Source organism: Schistocerca gregaria, chromosome 7, assembly GCF_023897955.1.
Source record: "Schistocerca gregaria isolate iqSchGreg1 chromosome 7, iqSchGreg1.2, whole genome shotgun sequence".
NCBI lineage: Eukaryota > Metazoa > Arthropoda > Insecta > Orthoptera > Acrididae > Schistocerca > Schistocerca gregaria.
In genome coordinates this window covers 346849279-346872543 of record NC_064926.1, presented here as the reverse complement: position 1 = coordinate 346872543, position 23265 = coordinate 346849279, and the positions used below count along the sequence as shown (strand labels likewise).

General features: G+C 45.5%; 1 protein-coding gene across 3 annotated transcripts in view; it reads left to right on the top strand.

The window, feature by feature from the left end:
• Nucleotides 1-23265, top strand: part of LOC126281405 (glutathione S-transferase D7-like) — a 91059-nt gene that overhangs the window by 42547 nt on the left and 25247 nt on the right. For all 3 annotated transcript variants that reach the window (XM_049980342.1, XM_049980341.1, XM_049980343.1), the window contains 3 exons: nt 14571-14725; nt 20549-20607; nt 20704-20845. In XM_049980342.1, coding sequence (XP_049836299.1) covers nt 14585-14725; nt 20549-20607; nt 20704-20845 — 342 coding nt within the window. In that variant the 5' untranslated portion in view covers nt 14571-14584. The remainder of the gene's footprint in view (nt 1-14570; nt 14726-20548; nt 20608-20703; nt 20846-23265) is intronic.

The following is a 23265-nucleotide window of genomic DNA, read 5'->3' as shown; positions in this document are numbered from 1 at the left end:
GGAAGTGTCGAGGCGTCTCGGAGTCGACCAAAGCGATGTTTTTAGGACATGGAGGAGGTGCAGAGAGACAGGAACTGTCGATTACAGGCCTCGCTCAGGCAGCCCAAGGGTTACTACTCCAGTGGATGACCGCTACCTACGGATTATGGCTCGGAGGAACTTTGGCAGCAACGCCACCATGTTGAATAGTGCTTTTTGTGCAGCGACAGGACGTCGTGTTACGACATAAACTGTGCACAATAGTTTGATGCGCAACTTCACTCCCGATGTCCATGGCGAGGTCCATCTTTGCAACCACGACACCATGCAGCGCGGTGCAGATGGGCCCAACAACATGCCGAATGGACCGTTCAGGACTGGCAACACGTTCTCTTCACCGATGAGTGTCGCATATGGCTTCAACCAGATAATCGTCGGAGGCGTGTTTGGAGGCAACTCTGTCAGGCTGAACGCCTTAAACACGTTGTCCAGCGAGTGCAGCAAGGTGGAGGTTCGCTGCTGTTTTGGGGTGGCATTATGTGTGGCCGACGTACGCTGCTGGTGCTCATGGAAGCCCCGTAACGGCTGTAGGATACGTGGATGTCATCCTCCGACCGATAGTGCAACCATATCGGCAGCACATTGGCGAGGCATTCGTCTTCATGGACGACAATTCGTTCCCCCATCGTGCACATTTTTTGAATTACTTCCTTCAGGATAACGACATCGCTCGACTAGATTGGCCAGCATGTTCTCCGCACATGAACCGTACTGGACATGCCTGGGATAGATTGAAAAAGGCTGTTTATGGACGAAATGACTCACCGGCCACTCTGAGGGATCTACACCGAATTGCCGTTGAAGAGCGGGACAATCTGGACCAACAATGCCTCGATGAAGTTGTGGAAAGTATGCTGCGACGAATATAGGCATGCATCAGTACAAGAGGACGTGCTACCAGGTATTCGAGGTACCGGCGTGTACAGCTATCTGGACAACCACATCTGAAGGTGTTGCAGTATGGTGGTACAGCACGCAATGTGTGGATTTCATGAGCAATAAAAAGGGCGGAAGTGATGTGTATGTTGATATCTAATCCAATTTTCTGTACAGATTCCGGAACTCTCGGAACAGAGGTGATACGAAACTCTTTATGATGTGTGTACTTTCCGTGTCAGGTCAAAGTATGCCTTGACACCCTTCTTGCTTTACATCCCGCGAAATGGTGAGATGCATTGAAACTGAGGATAAGTAAGTACACGTCGTGCGATGCATCCTTTGCTATGTGGTCCAAGCACTCATAGTACTGGAGACCTCAGTAGAACTCTCTAGGAATTTCACCGTGGTTCAACATCGTTGTAGGTCAACCACCATCTGTATTGTGTTTAGAAGATCAGTCGTTATTGCTGGGATGCCAAGACCGACAGTAGTACAGTCAACGAATCAGACATGATCATTTTTTAGTCCAAGTGGCCTAAAGAAGCGGTCAGCTTATATGATAACTGCCACCGCAGTTAACGATGACCTCTCCTGATACAGGGCTAATGATCGTTCAGCCTGCAAATCAGGGTGAAATAAGCGCTATCAGTATATGTCTCATGAGTTTATTCGGCCGTGAGTTCTTCAGTCGCCTCTGGTCGCTGTACTTTCACGGTTGTCAAATATTTCTGTCGGTAATATTCAGTGATTTAAATTTAATGGGCTGATAGATGTTGCACGAAGTGAGGAGCTTTGAAAAAGGCATTTTGAAGTGCTGGTTCGTCCCATCATCTGGGAAGTAAGATAATTTTCCTGTTAAGTAAGAGGACTAGTATTCAGCAACGCTTTTTCTGTATCAGAACAAAGCAAAAGCCAACAATGTAATAAGTTTTTATGCGTGCCAAATCATTACGACTATCGGCTTAATACCGTGTTGGTCCACCATTGGAAGCAATTCCCGTAAATTACGGGTAGATGCGTACGAAACTGATGTCCCATAGGACCCCAGATATTTTCCGTCGGTTCATATCGGGCTAACTGGGTATATATGTTTTTGGTTAGGGTCCGCCTTTAGCAAAACACAGTTTTGTTTTTTAAACCAAACATGTTTCACTGCAGTTGCAGCATCCTAACTGGGTGCGCAAGACAACAACGTGAATACGCTACCATGGACCTGAAACCACTGTAGCACGATTCTGGCCTTCTCTAGCGAACAGGTAACCTGCTGGGAGATACCATCGCCATCAGTCACCATCAGTCAGTGACAATCAGTCATGAAGGGGTGCAGATGCCCACAACATTATTCACGTAGTCCATAGCTTTCATGATGCCTTCGATGACTATTACAAATCCTATGGAGGCTCTAGCGAATTCATTGCACATTGTCCGTATATACATAGTTTCAGTGCACCTAATTTTTCATAACGATGGGATCAGCAAAGTGAACAAACGAGGCTGAAGGGGGACTGAGGAAAAATTTAGAATTGGATACTACATACCAGTCACGAGACAGAGCCCAAATCCAGCAGAGGGAAAGTTGTCATGAGTTTACGAGGCAGCTTCAGATAAATAGGGACGTGTCTCGCAATGAAAACTGCTTTAAGGGCTACCAACTACCCATTCGAGGCCATCGAGTATGTTACGACATGTTTGTAAATTTGACCAGCAGTCTCCTCACTCCATAAATATTTTGAAAAAGGACAACGACTTAGTGGCTGACAAGTGTATGGAAATGTGTGCTAGGGACTTCAGGCTGCTCAGCAGTATACAGGCTTTCTAAATTTGGGCCAAACATGTACTATTTACATTAACATAACATGAATAATGAAATTCATGTTCGCTAAAATGTATTTGGGGTATTTAGAGTCAACTACTTTGGCCACTTAGAATAAATTCAGCGAACCCCCACTACACATCCTGGAAAAAAAATTAAAATTGGACCGAACGAGGTGGCGCAGTGGCTAAGCAGTGGACTCGTATTCGGGAGGACGACGGTTCAATCCCGCGTCTGGCCATCCTGATTTAGGTTTTCCGTGATTTCCCTAAATCTCTCCAGGCAAATGCCGGGATGGTTCCTTTCAAAGGGCACGGCCGACTTCCTTCCCCGTCCTTCCCTAATCCGATGAGACCGATGACCTCGCTGTCTGGTCTCCTTCCCCAAAAACAACAACAACAACAATTAAAATTGGTGTAATTGGGGTCTCATTTTGCAGGAATACTTTAAGATTATAGAAACTAGACTGTCAAAATTTTACTTTTGTTGGCATTGAAGATAATGGACATCTTCAGGTTCTTAGGTGCAAAGGATCTTGACTTTCAGAGATGGCTCTGCATACTACAGAATATATGTATTAAAAGTGACATGATGATGGTTCGAATTGAGAAGAGCCAGTACTAACAGAAAGAGAGTGAAGTAGCAGAGAAAACTCTTCATTTGGAAATACGCCGAGAAGCGAAAAAACTATAAGAAAAATCTATTATTTTCTGCCTTAGAATGACCGAATCGAGCGTATATTTCATTGAGCCTCGTCTTTTGACACTTAGGTACAAAAAGGCTTTTCAACAACTTCCGAACCCTATTCATAACACAACACTGAAAGAGTGCGGAATAAACTGACACGTAGTCTAGACCAACAGGCAGGCAGGCAAGAAAGACTCCTTTAGCCTGCTTGGATTGGGCACAGCTTGGTTTGGGCGGGAGTAAAGCAGCCTACTCGTTCTGCTGATAACGTGCGCCACCTTGCGTGTCAGGCTAACAGGCGGGCAGGTCAAAAGCGGAATGCGTACTCCTCTGGAAATTAGGGAAGAGTCAGGGGAAAGCAATGCTGCGAGAGAAACTCACCTTAGAGCCCTGAAAAAACTGTGTATGTAAGTGTCTAGCGCACAGGGCCAAGGCCGTCAGTACCACAACCGAGACGTCGGAAGCCATATCACAGCTGATTCTCAAAGTGATTGTAGAGAGACTCGTTGCAATAAAAGTACATGAAGTCTGAACGCATCTAAGCGAGGACAACATAGTTTCCAGTGAGTATCCAACAACAGTTATTATCTTGAGGTCTCTGCCTGTTAAAAGAAGAATAAAACGTTAGAGTTTGTCTCTGGTAGCAAAGAGTAGTGTTTGATGTTTACTGTTTGTCAGACTGTAGGGAAGAACAAGCGCCGTCTCTCGCTTTCCTCTAAGTTTGATTAAGGTATCAGATTGTGCACAGTCGAAACGAGTAAGGGTGAGTTAGAACATCATGGTTGAAATGGCTCTGAGCACTATGGGACTCAACATCTGAGGTCATTAGTCCCCTAGAACTTAGAACTACTTAAACCTAACTAACCTAAGGACATCGCTCAGATCCATGCCCGCGGCAGGATTCGAACCTGCGACCGTAGCGGTCGCACGGTTCAAGACTGAAGAGCCTAGAACCGCTCGGCCACACCGGCCGGCTAGAACATTATGACTACCTACCTAATAGCCATTATGTCCACCTTTGGCACGGATAACAGCGGTGTGGCATGGGAGAAATCAGGCCTTGGTAGGCTGCTGAAAAGATTTGACACCATATCTGCATATCTGCACACACAAGTCACTAATTCCCGTAAATTCCGCGAGGGGGGGGGGAAGGGGGGGCATGTGTTTTGACGCCACGTTCAATCGCATCCCAGATGAGTTCGATCGGGTTCAGGTCAGGCGAATTGGGGGGACAGCACGTCAACTGGAACTCGCCGCTGTGTTCCACGCACCACTCCAGCACACTCCTGGCCTCGTGGAATGGTGCATTATCTTGTTAAAAAGTGCCTTTGCCGTCGGGAAACATGATCGTTATGAAGGGGTGTACGTGGTCTGCAACCAGTGTGCTATATTCCTTGGCCGTCGTGGTGCCTAGCACGAGTTCCCTTGACCCAGAACAGAATGGAGCCGCCGTTACCTTGTCTCCGTGCCCCAGCGCAGGTGTCAAAGGGGCTGTTCCGTTGGAAGACGACGGATTCGCGCCATTCCATCGGCACGATGAAGAAGGTATTGGGATTCGTGAGACAATTTGGTCTTAACATTGGCACATGCAGGGGTCGTCGTCTACAGAGGACCATCGTTAGGGGTGTTCGGTGCATTGTGGGTTCAGACACGCTTGTGCTCTGTCTGATGTTAGCTCAGCCACAGTTCGCCACCTATCCTGTTTTACCAGTCTGCCCAGCCTACGATGTCTGACATCTGTAATGGTGGGTTGCCGCCCAACCCCACGACGTGTGGACATGGTTTCACATTGGTTTCGCTACATGTTGAAGACACTCACCGCAGCACTCCGCGCTCATCCGTGAGGTCGTGCAGTTTCGGAAATGGTCGTCCCAAGCCTCTAGGCCATCACGATCCGTCCTCGGGAAAACTCAGATAGATCACGCGCGTTCCCCATTCTACACACGGACAGCACGCCCACTTACACTACATGCGCTGTGCATGTGTCTGACTAGTAGCCATTCCCCGTCAGGTAACGCTGCTGTCACCTGGACGGGTTTACATCGACAGTAGGTCGGTGGTCATAATGTTCTGGCTGATGAGTGTATATTGTAAATGGGAAAGTTTGTGAATGTGTTTGTGAATGTGTTTGTGTTAATACATTTGTTACTCCTCTATGCTCAAACGGCTGGGCAGATTTCAATAATATATGGAATGGAAGTAACTTACATCTTGAATTAACACAAAGGCTACCTTATATACGGCAACGGCCTTGCTGCAGTGGACAAACCGGTTCCCGTGAGATCACCGAAGTTAAGCGCTGTCGGGCGTGGCCGGCAGTTGGATAGGTGACCAACCAGGCCACCATGTGCTGTTGCCATTTTTTGGGGTGCACTCAGCCTCGTGATGCCAATTGAAGAGCTACTCGACCGAATAGTAACGGCTCCGGTCAAAGAAAACTATAAAGACCGGGAGAGCGGTGTGCTGACCACACGCCCCTCCTAACCGCATCCTCAACTGAGGATGACACGGCGGTCAGATGGTCTCGATGGGCTACTTGCGGCCTTAAGATGGAGTGCTACTTTATATACGCCTGAGGTGAAACAGAAATGTAGCCCATGACTCACGAATACCCATACTTTATTCATCCAGTCTTTGAGAATGAGAGCACTTAGTGACTTGTAACAAGCTTTACAGATAATATCAAACCTTTACGAAACTTCTTCTCGCTGACAGCCCCCATAAAATGATGGAAGACATTGGCTCTGACGTCGTCCAGTAGAGTGTACAATGCGGACATACATACCGTCCCAGTAAAGTGGATTAAGGCCGTCGCATTGAAAGGAGATTATGCTGAGAAATAGGGTTTTTTAGTCATGAGAGTGGGGAACAATATGGCGTATTGGGACCCTGAATAAAACCAACTTTCTTTCAGAAAAAAGTGTTCCCTTACCTATTGAACTTCCCTCGTAAGTACACTAAGTAAAAGTTAATCACCTCAAGGGGACATCAGGGTAAGACCTTCTCTTTCTTTGATAGTAGCCGCAATTCAGCGAGGAAGAGAGTCCAATATGCACCTCAAGCCACTCATTGATGATTAAATCCTGTAGAGCAGTCGCTTCAGTTGATTAAATATCCACGAGCTTTCGGGCGAAAGCACCTCGGCTAAGTGGTGACCACTTGACAATGGCCGATGAACACCCGTTCGACATATCGTGGATACTTAACCGCTTGACACAGCTGGGAGCTAGAGAAAATTCCATTGGTTGAAATCACTGTGAGACCAGGCATTCGTGCAGTCCGAGAAATTTTCTTTGGGATTAAGTTCGGCTGATGTAGCGGGTAATTCGAGATGTGGTATGTTATCTGAGTGATCATCAAACAAGGAACGCGTGCTTGCAGCCCTGCGAACACGGTTGTCGTCATCTTGGAAGGGGCGGCTGTCCTCAGCATACTCATCGTGATGATGTGGAAGGAAGGTCAACGCTTGATTACTGAAATGCTGAAGTTAGATTCATGGTTTAGGTTCTCTGTAATCTGAATTTATCTGGCCAGGTCACGGTACAGGAAAACAACCGGACAACATTCCAGACAATCTCTGGCCCGGGCTACACCCTTTACACACACACAGGTTTAAACGATTTTTTACACGATTGGTACCCTTGACTCCTAACTTTATTTGAAAAGGGGCTAAATTATGAATCATTGAATCACCACACATACACCAGTCACCTATTATCTAGTTTTATAATTTTATGCATACCATTTATTTTCTCAGAAACTGTTGTATGTAATTCAGAATAAAATAGTCACGAGTTGCACAGTTACCTTTTTGCGCATTACGGGTTTCAGTAGATTAATCCGTCATCTTCAGAAGCCTCCAGACTTTGGGATGTTGTAAACCATTAGAATTTGGCCATAGAATTATGTAAAGTATAAGAAAATTATTACAAAAACTTACTTAATATTTTTTAGCACTTGTCAGTATCTTCTTCACAAAAACCTAATATCATGGCATGTCCAAAATTGTGCAAACAGTATTGTATGTGATAATTATGAAGATAGATTAATAATCTGCAGTAAAGAAATAAGAACACCGTGAATTCATTGTCCCAGGAATGGGAAACTTTATTGACACATTCCTGGGGTCACATACATCACATGATCACACTGACAGAACCACAGGCACATAGACACAGGCAACAGAGCATGCACAATGTCGGCACTAGTACAGTGTAAATCCACCTTTCGCAGCAATGCAGGCTGCTATTCTCCCATGGAGACGATCGTAGAGATGCTGGATGTAGTCCTGTGGAACGGCTTGCCATGCCATTTCCACCTGGCGCCTCAGTTGGACCAGCATTCGTGCTGGACGTGCAGACCACGTGAGACGACGCTTCATCCAGTCCCAAACATGCTCAATGGGGGACAGATCCGGAGATCTTGCTGGTCAGGGTAGTTGACTTACACCTTCTAGAGCACGTTGGGTGGCACGGGATACATGCGGACGTGCATTGTCCTGTTGGAACAGCAAGTTCCCTCGCCGGTCTAGGAATGGTAGAACGATGGGTTTGATGACGGTTTCGATGTACCGTGCACTATTCAGTGTCCCCTCGACGATCACCAGAGGTGTACGGCCAGTGTAGGAGATCGCTCCCCACACCATGATGCCAGGTGTTGGCCCTGTTTGCCTCGGTCGTATGCAGTCCAGATTGTGGCGCTCACCTGCACGGCGCCAAACACGCATACGACCATCATTGGCACCAAGGCAGAAGGACTCTCATCGCTGAAGACGACACGTCTCCATTCGTCCCTCCATTCACGCCTGTCGCGACACCACTGGAGGCGGGCTGCACGATGTTGGGGTGTGAGCGGAAGATGTCCTAACGGTGTGCGGGACCGTAGCCCAGCTTCATGGAGACCGTTGCGAATGGTCCTCGCCGATACCCCAGGAGCAACAGTGTCCCTAATTTGCTGGGAAGTGGCGGTGCGGTCCCCTACGGCACTGCATAGGATCCTACGGTCTTGGCGTGCATCCGTGCGTCGCTGCGGTCCGGTCCCAGGTCGACGGGCACGTGCACCTTCCGCCGACCACTAGCGACAACATCGATGTACTGTGGAGACCTCACGCCCCACGTGTTTAGCAATTCGTCGGTACGTCCACCCGGCCTCCCGCATGCCCACTATACGCCCTCGCTCAAAGTCCGTCAGCTGCACATATGGTTCACGTCCACGCTGTCGCGGCATGCTACCAGTGTTAAAGACTGCGATGGAGCTCCGTATGCCACGGCAAACTGGCTGACACTGACGGCGGCGGTGCACAAATGCTGCGCAGCTAGCGCCATTCGACGGCCAACACCGCGGTTCCTGGTGTGTCCGCTGTGCCGTGCGTGTGATCATTGCTTGTACAGCCCTCTCGCAGTGTCCGGAGCAAGTATGGTGGGTCTGACACACCGGTGTCAATGTGTTCTTTTTTCCATTTCCAGGAGTGTATATGAAGGATGTTATATATAATACATTTGGAAAACTTGGCACATTGTTCGACATAAGCTATTGCTGATATTAATATATCAAAGAATGGGCTAGTTTTCTCCATTAAGAGCTGATATAAAATGAAAATAGCGTTTATTTTTCAATGCAAGCTGATCGTTCAACAACTGTTTGGAATTTAGGTAGGAATGCTTATATATTTCAGTCTCTTCCAAGAGGTTCATTCTGCAGCCCATTACTTACAGATATTAAAGTCAGCAATAGCTTATTTGGAACAATGTGCCAAGTTTTTCAAATATACTATGTACAAGGTAGCCCGCCCTGTTAGCCGAACGGTCTAACGCACGGATTTCCGGATTGGGAAGGAGCGCCTGGTCCCCGGCACGGATCCGCCCGGTGGACTTCTGTCGAGGTCCGGTGAGCCATCCAGTCTGTGGATGGTTTTTAGGCGGTTTTCCATCTGCCTCGGCGAACGCGGGTTCGATCCTCTTATTCCGCCTCAGGTACACTACGTCGGCGATTGGTGCGCAAACAAGTACTCCACGTACGCGTACACCACCATTACTCTACCACGCAAACGTAAGGGCTACACTCGTCTGGCGTGATGCGTTCCCTGGGGGAAGGGGGGGGGGGGTCCACCCGGAGCCGAACCGCACAATAACGCTGGGTTCGGTGTGGGGCGGCAGAGGGGGCGGCAGAGGGGTGAAGTGGACTGCGGTAGTCATCGTGGGGTTGTGGACCACTGCGGCGGGAACGGGGCCTCTCCGTCGTTTCTAGGTCCCCAGTTCACGAATGGAGCAAGTTAATAATGCATTGGTCTGCCCCAGGTCCTTATACAAGCGGTTATTCGGCTTGGCATTGATTAAAAGAGTTGTTGAATGTCCTCATGAAGAGTATGGAACCAAACTCTGTCCAATCGACGCGATAGATCGTCACAATCACAGAATGATTAAGAGATCCCTGCTCAAAATGTTCCAAACGTTCTCAATTGAGAGAACCAACTACCTTGCTGGTCAAGGCAAGGTTTTGCGAACACGAAGATAAGCAGTAGAAACTCTCGCCATGTGCGGGCGGGCATTATCTTGTCGGAGTGTAAGGCATGCATGATTTGCCAAGAAGAGCAACAAAAGGAAGCGTAGAATACTGTTGACGTGTAACTATGCTGCAAGTGTGCCAACGATGACAACCAAAGAGGTCCTGCTATGAAAAGAAATGGCACCCCACACCGTCACTCCTGCTTGTCGGGCCATATGGCGGACGACAGTGTAGTTCGTATCCCACCACTGTCTGGGACGTCTCCAGACTCGTATTCGGGTTCATCACTGGAGACAATTCTACTTCAGACAAGGAGATTCCAGACTGAGGACCCCTGGACAATGGTGGGATACACCCTGACTGTCGCCCGATTTACGGTACGTCAATTAGGAGCGATGGTCTGGGATGCCATTTCTTTTCATACTAGGACCCCTTTGGTTGTCAGCAGCGGCACCCTTGCACATTATTCTATATTCCGTTATGTTGCCCTTCACTGCTTGTCATCGTGCTTGCCAAATCTTACCTCGGCCAGCAAGATCACCGAATGTCTTCCCAATTCAGGACGTTTGGAACATTATAGTCAGGGCCCTCCAACCATCTCAGGATTTTGACGATCTGACACGCCAATTGGACAGGATGTGACACGATATAACTCAGGAGGACGTCCAGGAACTCTATTAACCAATACCAAGCGGAATATCTGCTTGCATAAGAGCCAGAGGTGGAACAACGCGTTATTCACTTACTCAGTTTGCGAAGCTCTTTCTCTTAAATAAATCATCCATTTTTTCTGACTCTGTATTCATTTGCTTATTTGCCCATATACACTACTGTAAAGGCACACGTTCTAGCAGCACAGGTAGAGAATCCCGTATGAAATCATGATAACGTGCTCCATTGAGCGTAGGTGGAAGAACTAAAATGAGCTCTAACATGGAAATTAAGCGTTTCCGGACACATGTCCACGTTTCCCTCCAATACTAAATTGGTGATCAACTGATGCTTCAGAACATGTCCTACCAACCGACGATTCCTTCTTCTAGTCAAGTTGTGTCACAAATTCCTCTTCTCGCCTATTCTATTCAGTACCTCCTCATTAATTATGTGATCTACCCATCTAATCTTCAGCATTCTTCTGTAGCACCACATTTTGAAAGCTTCTAATCTCTTCTGTCTAAACTATTTATCGTCTATTTTTCACTTCCATACATGGCTTCACTCCATACAAATACTTTCGGAAAAGACTGCCTGAGACTTAAAATCTAAACTGGATGTTAACAAATTTCTCTTCTTCAGAAACGCTTTTCTTGCCATTGCCAGTCTACATTTTATATCCTCTCTACTTCGACCATACATGGCTTACCTCCATACAAATACTTTCGGAAAAGACTGCCTGAGACTTAAAATCTAAACTGGATGTTAACAAATTTCTCTTCTTCAGAAACGCTTTCCTTGCCATTGCCAGTCTACATTTTATATCCTCTCTACTTCGACCATCATCAGTTCCTTTGCTCCCCAGATAGCAGAACTCATTTACTACTTGAAGTGTCTCATTTCCTAATCTAATTCCCTCAGCATTACTCTACTTAATTCGACTACATTCTATTATCCCCGTCATGCTTTTGTCGATGTTCATCTTATATCCTCATTTCCGTTTAACTGCTCTTACAGGTTCTTTGCTGTCTTTGACATAAGTACAATGTCGTCGGCAAACCTCAAAGTTTTTATTTCTTCTCCATAGATTTTAATTCCTACTCTGAATTTTTCTTTTGTTTCCTTTACTGCATGCTCAATATACAGATTGAATAACATCGGGGATAGGCTGCACCCCTGTCTCACTCCCTTCCCAACCACTGCTTCCCTTTCATGTCCCTCGACTCTTATGACAGCCATCTGGTTTCTGTACAAATTGTAAAAAGCCTTTCGCTCCCTGTATTTTACCCCTGCCACATTTAGAATTTAAAAGAGAGTATTCCAGTCAACATTGTCAAAAGCTTTCTCTAAGTCTACAGATGCTAGAAACGTAGGTTTGCCTTTTCTTAATCTTTCTTCTAAGAATAAGTCGTAAGGTCAGTATTGCCTCACGTGTTCCAACATTTCGACGGAATCCAAACTGATCCTCCCCGAGGTCCGCATCTACCAGTTTTTCCATTCGTCTGTAAAGAATTCGCGTTAGTATTTTGCAGCTGTGACTTATTAAACTGATAGTTCGGTAATTTTCACATCTGTCGGCACCTGCTTTCTTTGGGATTGGAATTATTATATTCTTCTTGAAGTCTGAGGGTATTTCGCCTGTCTCATACATCTTGCTCACCAGCTGGTAGAGTTCTGTCATGACTGGCTCTCCCAAGGCCGTCAGTAGTTCTAATGGAATGTTGTCTACTCGAGGGGCCTTGTTTTGACTCAGGTCTTTCAGTGCTCTGTCAAACTCTGCACGCAGTATCGTATCTCCCATTTCGTCTTCATCTACATCCTCTTCCATTTCCATAGTATTGTCCTCAAGTACATCGCCCTTGTATAAACCTTGTATATATTCCTTCCACCTTTCTGCCTTCTCTTCTTTGCTTAGAACTGGGTTGCCATCTGAGCTCTTGATATTCATACACGTGGTTCTCTTCTCTGCAAAGGTCTTCATTATTTCTTTAGAAATAATTATGATTACCATTTCATAGTGCCTAATGAATGAATAGCATGAAGTATGCTAAATTTGAAACATTATTGTCAGTATCAGTATGAGTAATGTTATAGAATAAGACGTGAGTGACGTCGACCATCAGTTCCTTGAAGAACCTTAGTGAAAACATTAGTCAACTGAGGTCTGGAGAATGTACAGGCAAAGCTGTGGGGCCTCCGCAACTGCAGACTTACTGGGTTGCAGTAGGCGAGTGTAGAACATCAGTTCTGTACAACGCTCATCCACTGTACGCGTTGTCTGTCCTACTACACTACTGGCCATTAAAATTGCTGCACCAAGAATAAATGCAAATGATAAACGGGTTTTCATTGGACAAATATATTATACTAGAACTGACATGTGATTACATTTTCACGCAATTTGGGTGCGTAGATCCTGAGAAATCAGTACCCAGAACAACCACCTCTGGCCGTAATAACGGCCTTGATACACCTGGGCATTGAGTCAACTAGAGCTTGGATGTTGTGTACAGGTACAGCTGCCCATGCAGCTTCAACACGATACCACAGTTAATCAAGAGTAGTGACTGGCGTATTGTGACGAGCCAGTTTCTCGGCCACCATTGACCAGATGTTTTCAATTGGTGAGAGATCTGGAGAATGTGCTGGCCAGGGCAGCAGTAGAACATTTTCTGTATCCAGAAAGGATCTGCAACATGAGGTCGTGCATTATCCTGCTGAAATGTAGGGTTTCGCAGGGATCGAATAAAGGGTAGAGCCACGGGTCATAACACATCTGAAATTAAACGTTCACTGTTCAAAGTGCCGTCAGTGTGAACAAGAGGTGACCGAGACGCGTAACCAATGGCGCCCCATACCATCATGCCGGGTGATACTCCAGTATGGTGATGACGAATACACGCTTCCAGTGTGCGTTCACCGTCATGTCGCCAAACACGGATGCGACCATCATGATGCTGTAACCAGAACCTGGATTCATCTGAAAAAAAGACGTTTTGCCATTCGTGCACCCAGGTTCGTCGTTGAGTACACCATCGCAGGCCCTCCTGTCTGTGATGCAGCGTCAAGGGTAACCGCAGCCATGCTCTCCCAGCTGATAGTCCATGCTGCTGCAAACGTCGTCGAAATGTTCGTGCAGATGGGTGTTGTCTTGCAAACGTCCCTATCTGTTGACTCAGGGATCGAGACGTGGCTGCACGATCCGTTACAGCCTTGCGGATAAGATGCCCGTCATCTCGACTGCTAGTGATACGAGGCCGTTGGGATACAGCACAGCGTTTCGTATTACCCTCGTCTACCCACCGATTTCATATTCTACTAACAGTCATTCGATCTCGACCAACGAGAGCAGCAATGTCGTGATACGATAAACTGCAATCGCGATAGGCTACAATCCGACCTCTATAAAAGTCGGAAACGTGATGGTACACATTTCTCCTCCTTACACGAGGCATCGCAACAACGTTCCACCAGGCAACGCCGCTCAACTGCTGTTTGTGTATGAGAAATCGGTTGGAAACTTTCCTCATGTCAGCACGTTGTAAGTGTCGTCACCGGCGCCAGCCTTTTGTGAATGCTCTGAAAAGGTAATCATTTGCATATCACAGCATCTTCTTCCTGTCGGTTAAATTTCTCGTCTGTAGCACATCTTCTTCGTGGTGTAGCAATTTTAATGGCCAGTAGTGTGCATCACTTCTACCGAGTTCCTCCCATTCGGATAATTCCTCCGTAGTGCGTTTTTTTTCTTTTTTTGTGTTCAGAGTGTATTTGGTGAGTAAATGTAGAAATGCTGTTCTCAGTTGAGCAATCCCGTTAAAGTACCAACTGTGACTCCATAAGTAAATTGTCTGTACTGTAGTGTTATACCTATCTTGAGCACGTTACCTTCTGAAATATTATGGACAAAGTTTTTGCAGAGAAATTATGTGATAGTTACTTAGGAATTTCCTGTCACCATTCTCATAAAGAGATCATGTATTCTGCTTGTTTTCAGACGACCCGTGAATCATGCCTATAGTTCTGTATCACTTTGCTCCCAGCCCACCGTCCAGAGTAGTCTTGACTGTTGCTAAGGTTCTTGGGATCGATGTCACCCTGAAAATCATCGATCTGTTCAAGAATGAACACTTACAAGAGGAGTTTCTGAAGGTAAGACACTGGTAGTGTAGTAAATATTCGTTGTGTCCTTCAAGACTCCTAACACCAGATCCGTATTAAGTGGCTCATTCATTCTCTTATGGTTGTGTGCTATTTATTTACAGTAACGAGTCGTATTTATATTTATATAAAATTCATAATTAGTTCTGCGTTTTTGAAGCACACCCACGCAAACACACACACACACACACAAACAAACACATGTTTACATGTTTACATATTCTTCCATGGAGAAAGTAGAAAGATAGAAAGGACTGTAATTTGTTAAAATTTTCTTTGTTCGTGCATCATTTTTTTCAACTGGAAGGCTATAAATGTATTTTAGTAAAGTACTTAAATAGTCGATAACTGATGTATTTCCTCCTAGTTATTATTTATAAATCTCATTGTTTTCGTACTACGTCACGTAACTCAGTTTGTTGTCACCATGACTGACTTTTAAAGAGTTGCGTACGAGACAACTGGAGGATGCACAACTCAAATCATCGCGTTTTACACATACTTCATTGTTGTTGTTGTTGTTGTCTTCAGTCCTGAGATTGGTTTGATGCAGCTCTCCATGCTACTCTATCCTGTGCAAGCTTCTTCATCTCCCAGTACCTACTGCAACCTACATCCTTCTGAATCTGCTTAGTGTATTCATCTCTTGGTCTCCCTCTACGATTTTTACCTTCCACGCTGCCCTCCAATGCTAAATTTGTGATCCCTTGATGCCTCAAAACATGTCCTACCAACCGATCTCTTCTTCTAGTCAAGTTGTGCCACACACTTCTCTTCTCCCCAATCCTATTCAATACCTCCTCATTAGTTACGTGATCTATCCACCTTATCTTCAGTATTCTTCTGTAGCACCCCATTTCGAAAGCTTCTATTCTCTTCTTGTCCAAACTAGTTATCGTCCATGTTTCACTTCCATACATGGCTACACTCCAAATACATACTTTCAGAAACGACTTCCTGATACGTAAATCTATATTCGATGTTAACAAATTTCTCTTCTTCAGAAACGCTTTCCTTGCCATTGCCATTTTATATCCTCTCTACTTCGACCATCATCAGTTATTTTACTTCCTAAATAGCAAAACTCCTTTACTACTTTAAGTGTCTCATTTCCTAATCTAATTCTCTCAGCATCAACCGATTTAATTTGACTACATTCCATTATCCTCGTTTTGCTTTTGTTGATGTTCATGTTATATCCTCCTTATAGACTCTGTCCATTCCGTTCAACTGCTCTTCCAGGTCCTTTGCTGTCATCGGCGAACCTCAAAGTTTTTACTTCTTCTCCATGAATTTTAATACCTACTCCGAATTTTTCTTTTGTTTCCTTTACTGCTTGCTCAATATACAGATTGAATAACATCGGGGAGAGGCTACAACCCTGTCTCACTCCTTTCCCAACCACTGCTTCCCTTTCATGCCCCTCGACTCTTATGACTGCCATCTGGTTACTGTACAAATTGTAAATAGCCTTTCGCTCCCTGTATTTTACCCCTGCCACCTTTAGAATTTGAAAGAGAGTATTCCAGTCAACATTGTCAAAAGCTTTCTCTAAGTCTACAAATGCTAGAAACGTAGGTTTGCCTTTTCTTAATCTTTCTTCTAAGATAAGTCGTAAGGTCAGTATTGCCTCACGTGTTCCAACATTTCTACGGAATCCAAACTGATCCTCCCCGAGGTCCGCATCTACCAGTTTTTCGATTCGTCTGTAAAGAATTCGCGTAAGTATTTTGCAGCTGTGATTTATTAAACTGATAGTTCGGTCATTTTCACATCTGTCGGCACCTGCTTTCTTTGGGATTGGAATTATTATATTCTTCTTGAAGTCTGAGGGTATTTCGCCTGTCTCATACATCTTGCTCACCAGCTGGTAGAGTTTTGTCATGACTGGCTCTCCCAAGGCCGTCAGCAGTTCTAATGGAATGTTGTCTACTCCAGGGGCCTTGTTTTGACTCAGGTCTTTCAGTGCTCTGTCAAACTCTGCACGCAGTATCGTATCTCCCATTTCGTCTTCATCTACATTCTCTTCCATTTCCATAGTATTGTCCTCAAGTACATCGCCCTTGTATAAACCTTGTATATACTCCTTCCACCTTTCTGCCTTCTCTTCTTTGCTTAGAACTGGGTTGCCATCTGAGCTCTTGATATTCATACACGTGGTTCTCTTCTCTCCAAAGGTCTTCATTATTTCTTTAGAAATAATTATGATTACCATTTCATAGTACCTAATGAATGAATAGCATGAAGTATGCTAAATTTGAAACATTATTGTCAGTATCAGTATGAGTAATGTTATAGAACAAGACGTGAGTGACGTCGACCATCAGTTCCTTGAAGAACCTTAGTGAAAACATTAGTCAACTGAGGTCTGTAGAATGTACAGGCAAAGCTGTGGGGCCTCTCCGACCAATCGAAACTGTCTTGGACGGCATTTTCAAATGCACACGCACGTTGCTGCGAAAATGTTCTGGCGCGTCATCGTGTATGAGCCACATATACAGTGTTCAAAATGAGTTCGGGTTTGCAGCCGGTCGTCGTAAACTTCATTGCTGGACAACTGCCAGCCATCTTCAGGTGAGCCGAACGAGGACTCGCGAAGGCGTTCTCCGCTCCGTCTTAACATAGTGAGCTGATAGTACTGTCGCACATGCGTTGCAGTCGCGGACACAGAAGGACCATACCACCCAGCGATAGCGCCCTCGCTGGTGGAACTGCAGTACTCAGTTGCCGTTGGTATTGTCGCTGGCCGCAGCTATCGAGGTCTTCTGGAGTCTTTGTCTCGAGAAAATTTCGGAGATGACGAGATTCCATGCGTTGTTCAAATGGTAACCACTTTGACGGCTCATTAGATTTCCCGCAATGCTTATTTCAACGGATTGTTTAATAATAGAGTCCCAAAAAGATGTTGCTATGGCCAAATCGAAGTTTTGTCGTCATCCATTGAATATCCGTTAGAAATACAATGTTCCGCAACTGCAGACTTACTGGGTTGCAGTAGGCGAGTGTAGAACATCAGTTCTGTACAACGCTCATCCACTGTACGCGTTGTCTGTCCTACTACACTACTGGCCATTAAAATTGCTGCACTAAGAATAAATGCAGATGATAAACGGGTTTTCATTGGACAAATATATTATACTAGAAATGACATGTGATTACATTTTCACGTAATTTTGGTGCGTAGATCCTGAGAAGTCAGTACCCAGAACAACCACCTCTGTCCATAATAACGGCCTTGATACGCCTCGGCCATAGTTCATCAAGAATAGTGACTGGCGTAGACGTTTTCAATTGGTGAAATATCTGGAGAATGTGCTGGCCAGGGTAGCAGTAGAACATTTGCTGTATCCAGAAAGGCCCGTACAGGACCTGCAACACGTGGCCGTGCATTATCCTCCTGAAATGTAGGGTTTCGCAGGGATCGAATAAAGGGTAGACCCACGGGTGTTAACAAATCTTAAATGTAACGTCCACTGTTCAAAGTGCCATCAATGCGAACAATAGGTGACCGAGTCGTGTAACCAATGGCACCCCATGCCATCACGCCGGGTGTTACGCCAGTATGGCGATGACGCATACACGCTTCCAATGTGCGTTCACCGCGATATCGCCAAACACGGATGCGACCATCATGATGCTATAAACAGAACCTGGATTTATCCGAAAAAAAAGACGTTTTGCCATTCGTGCACCCAGGTTCGTCGTTGAGTACACAATCGGAGGCACTCCTGCATGTGATGCAGCGTCAAGGGTAACCGCAGCTGTAGTCTCCGAGCTGATAGTCCATCCTGCTGCAAACGTTATTGAACTGTTCGTGCAGATGGTTGTTGTCTTGCAAACGTCCCCGTCTGTTGACTCAGTGATCGAAACGTGGCTGCACGATCCACTACAGCCTTGCGGATAAGATGCCCGTCATCTCGACTGCTAGTGATGCGAGGCCTTTGGGATCCAGCACGGCGTTCCGTATTACCTTCCTGAACCTACCGATTCCATATTCTGCTAACAGTCGCTGCATCGCGACCAACGCGAGCTGCAATGTCGCGATACGATAAACCGCAATCGCGATAGGCTACAATCCGACATTTATCAAAGTCGGAAACGTGATGGTACACATTTCTCCTCCTTACACGAGGCATCGCAACAACGTTTCACCAGGCAGCGCCGGTCAACTGCTGTTTGTGTATGAGAAATCGGTTGGACACTTTCCTCAAGTCAACACGTTGTAGGTGTCGTCACCGGCGCCAGCCTTTTGCGAATGCTCTGAAAAGCTAATCATTTACATATCTCAGCATCTTCTTCCTGTCGATTAAATTTCTCGTCTGTAGCACGTCATCGTCGTGGTGCAGCAATGTTAATGGCCATTTGTGTATATAGGCCATACCACATTGACACGGTATTTTGTAAATTGCCGCCTCCCGCAGTAGAAAATCATCCTTCACCGATCCCAGCAAATCCTAAATCTTAGAAGGAGGACGAAAAAGCACTTTTGCACGAAAATTATTAAGAATCCTCCCTATCTTGAAGGAGATATTTCCAACGAAGGGAAGAAAAGCTAGGGGCTTGGCTGGCACGTTCTCCTGTGTATTCACTTCCCGGTTCCTCGCTCTAGTTGAGAAGGCATTGTTATTTGCCGGATCGAGTATCCATTGTCTCTGAACACCGCCCTTAAATGTGCTAGTTCTTTAGGCAAATTCTCTGCAATCGAAACCGGATGTGCCCTATGCACAAGAGTTTGAAGTACACTGATGGTCTGGGATGGATGATGGCAACTAAAAGAATGCAAGTACAAATCAGTGTGAGTGAGCTTGCGATAGACAGAATGTCCAACCGAGTCGTCACCTTTCCGTTTAAACAAAACATCCAGGAATGGATGGCAGCCATCTTTCTCTTTGGAACTAGAATACAAGTACAAATCAGTGTGAGTGGGCTTGCGATAGACAGAATGTCCCACCGAGCCGTCACCTTTCCGTTTAACATCCAGAAATGGAAGGCAGCCATCTTTCTCTAGCACCAGCCTTTGACTGCTGCCTGACTGTGTGTGTGGGTAGCTCTTCACTCTGCCACCTTCAAAGGTCTGCGATGTTGGGATCCATGCATCTCTGAATGTGCCAAGGTCCAAACGTAGGACTCCTCTGCCCTGTGAGATTGGGGCAAGATGCTGTTTGCCGCTTTCTCGGTGACGGCAGCCGACTCTTTGCCATCGTGCTACAGGTGGGAAATTCGACACATACTCGGATACAGTAGTAACGGCAGCACAGAGCCTGCGCTACTGCTGGCCAGAGGAGATTGAGAGCTAAACACACCGAGAGACAAGGTGTTGGTGTATCTGTAGTGCTCGCTAGGGATCAACACTAGCAGCATCGAAGACAGAATGACTGTAAATAAACAGCAATAAAGAGTTTCTTGCAGCCACGAGCTGCCTTCTTCTTCTGCAGCTACATCCAAGTCTGGTGGTGAATCACTATCGACACCAAGCTATCGTAGACATGCTATGAGATTTCCGCCAGTCACTAGTGAAACAACCGGCTGCTGTGGCCGAGCGGTTCTAGACGCTTCAGACCGGAACCGCGCGACTACTACTGTCGCAGGTTCGAATCCTGCTTCGGGCATGTGTGTGTGTGATGTCCTTAGGTTATTTAGGTTTAAGTAGTTCTAAGTTCTAGGGGGCTGATGCCCTCAGATGTTAAATCCCATATTGCTCAGAGCCATTTGAGCCAGTGAAACAGTCTAGTGAGTTTAGTATTTTAGTATTCATTTGATTATGTTAGTCCCCAAAGCTCTGATTTTTACTAAATACTGCCTCTGTTATTTCAGATAAATCCAGAACACATGGTACCAGCCATAGATGACAATGGTTTGATTCTTCACGACAGGTATGTCCAGCGGTGATTTTCTGTGTCGGCTCATATACTCCATTGTTCCATTCTCACAATCTCTGTAACGCTGTAATAATGTTCCGCTTGTGGCAGCCACGTAATCGCCACTTACCTGGTGTCACGCTACGGAAAGGATGAATCTCTCTATCCGAAGGATGTGAAGCAGAGGGCGCTGGTCGACCAGAGACTGTATTTCGATGCGACAGTACTTCTTCCTCGTCTAAAGGCTACAACAGTAAGTGTGTTTATATAGATTTTGCAAGGTTTTGTTACAAAACATGTTATGAACGAAGCGAACAGTTATTTGAATGAATCTTGCTAAAATTTCAAAGTGATGCGAACATTGGAATCAGCCTGTAAAAGTTCAAGTGTATAAAGTATCAAATTTTTCACTTCACGAAAGCAAAAACGTGGAATTATCATGCTAAAAGTAGTGAGCAACAATTTTTAAATCTCTTGTTGTTTTTTTTAATGAAGCCATGTGCATCATCGTAATCTAGAGATATTTCTCCCACTTTTCAACTTAATCTCCATTTCTTTGCACACGGTTTCGCCAATGTTCTGCAAGTCTGAACATACCCTTCCGACAGAACTATGTTCCAGCTGCATGAAGACAGTGTTGCCCTGCTTTCTGAAAGTCCTTCGCCGTCTCGTAGTGTTAGCTTTCCATCCTTACAACTTTCATCTCCTATCACAATACTCGTCCAAAAACCATCACCTTCATTTTGAAATCTCTGAAGATTTTGGCCGATGGTTCTTCTCTGTAGGTTACCGTCTTCGGGCAATAATCATGGAGCCCATCGGACACAAACTTGCAATAACTTAAGCTTTGTATCGTTTTGCGCATGCACTGTGTCCTAATGCACGCTTAGCAGCGATTTCGTTCACTGTAACACGCGTGTCCTCTGTAATGAGCTCACCAGTTCTTTCCTGGTTGCGTTCCGTGGAGGAAGTTTGCGGGCAACTGCTACGAGGCTCATATTAGATACGCGTTTTCCCATCTTGGAAATGCTTCAACCACCTCCTAACCCTGCTAGCACCCATGCAGACATAGGCACGTTGAAGTCTGATGTGAAATTCAACAGCAGATTTGCCCTCTTTAACAATGAATTAAATGACAGCACCCTGTCGAAACGAAAGATCGATGTCTGTCATTTTGGAAAATAGACATTAATGACGTTTCATTATCGTAACGTGTGTTGGAAAGTCTGTAGATTATGATCCTGAGTCCTTTTTGTTACATTGTTGGAATTTGAATTTTAACAATGGGTTGCTCACGAATTTCAGCAAGATCCTCGTAGTATTCTGTGACTGCCGCGCGGGATTAGCCGAGCGGTCTCAGAAGCTGCAGTCATGGATTGTGCAGCTGATCCCGGTAGAGGTTCGAGTCCTCCCTCGGGCATGGGTGTGTGTGTTTGTCGTTAGGATAATTTAGGTTAAGTAGTGTGTAAGCTTGGGGACTGATGACCTTAGCAGTTAAGGCCCATAAGATTTCACACACACTCATTTGAACAATTTTGTATTCAGTGATTATACAGCCCATTTCACACTGGGACACTGGTGACGGTCACCAGCGACGGTCACAGGCAGAGATACATTAGTTTGAACAGGAGCGTTCACACCGGGACACTAGACTGCCTCACCGAGCCACTGTGACCCAGCAGTGACTCAGCCTCGCCACATGTGACTGACAGGGTCAGTGTGTTCACAGCAGTCACCGCCGGATATGCATTAGTTTGAATTGGAGTCAATGGGACACAGATCACAGACACAGCGCTGCAGATTTGCCAACTGACAGGCAGTAATTTCTGAGACAGTGCCTCCAAACATTCATTGTACATTATACTGTACGCACTGTTGCTATGAGTTTAGATTTGATTAACACGGAAGATTTTATAAGTGAAATAGAAAGTAATCCTGTTATTTGGGATGTGAAAAGCCCCAACAAAGTGATGAAAACGAATGCGTGGCAAGAAATTATAACGAACTTTGTGCCTGATTTCAGTGAGAAGAGCATGGATGAGGAAAACAAAATTAGTAATTTGTATGTTCTTTTTTAAAATTTAGCACCTTATTTTTCGGACCATAAAACTCTAGCGAAATTTAGTTGCTACCCATGTACGAGTCCATTTCATTAACTAATCAGCTAGCAGTACCTGCGGTGTCGGGCACAAGTGATCCGACAGTGTTCATCACAGTCACCGGTGTCCCAGTGTAAAACGGACCTAATAGCAATGAGTCACTATTGGAATCTATCACTCATACAAATATCAGAGACTAACGCTTGGTAGGGATATGAAATGGAATAATCGTATTAGAGCAAACCAAAGACTGCGATTCATTGGCAGAACACTTAGAAGGTGCAACAGGTCTACTAAAGAAAATGCTTACATCACGCTTGTCCGCCATATTCTGGAGTATTGCTGTGCGGTGTGGGATCCGCATCAGGTGGGACTGACGGATGACATCGGAAAAGTACAAAGAAGGGCAGTTCGTTTTGTAATATCGCGAAATAGGGGAGATAGTGTAACAGACATGTACGTGAATTGGAGTGGCAATCATTTTTTTTTAAAGGCGTTTTTCGTTGCGACGAGATCTTTTCATGAAAGTTCAATCACCAATCACATTCTGTTGGCACCCATCTACATAGGGAGA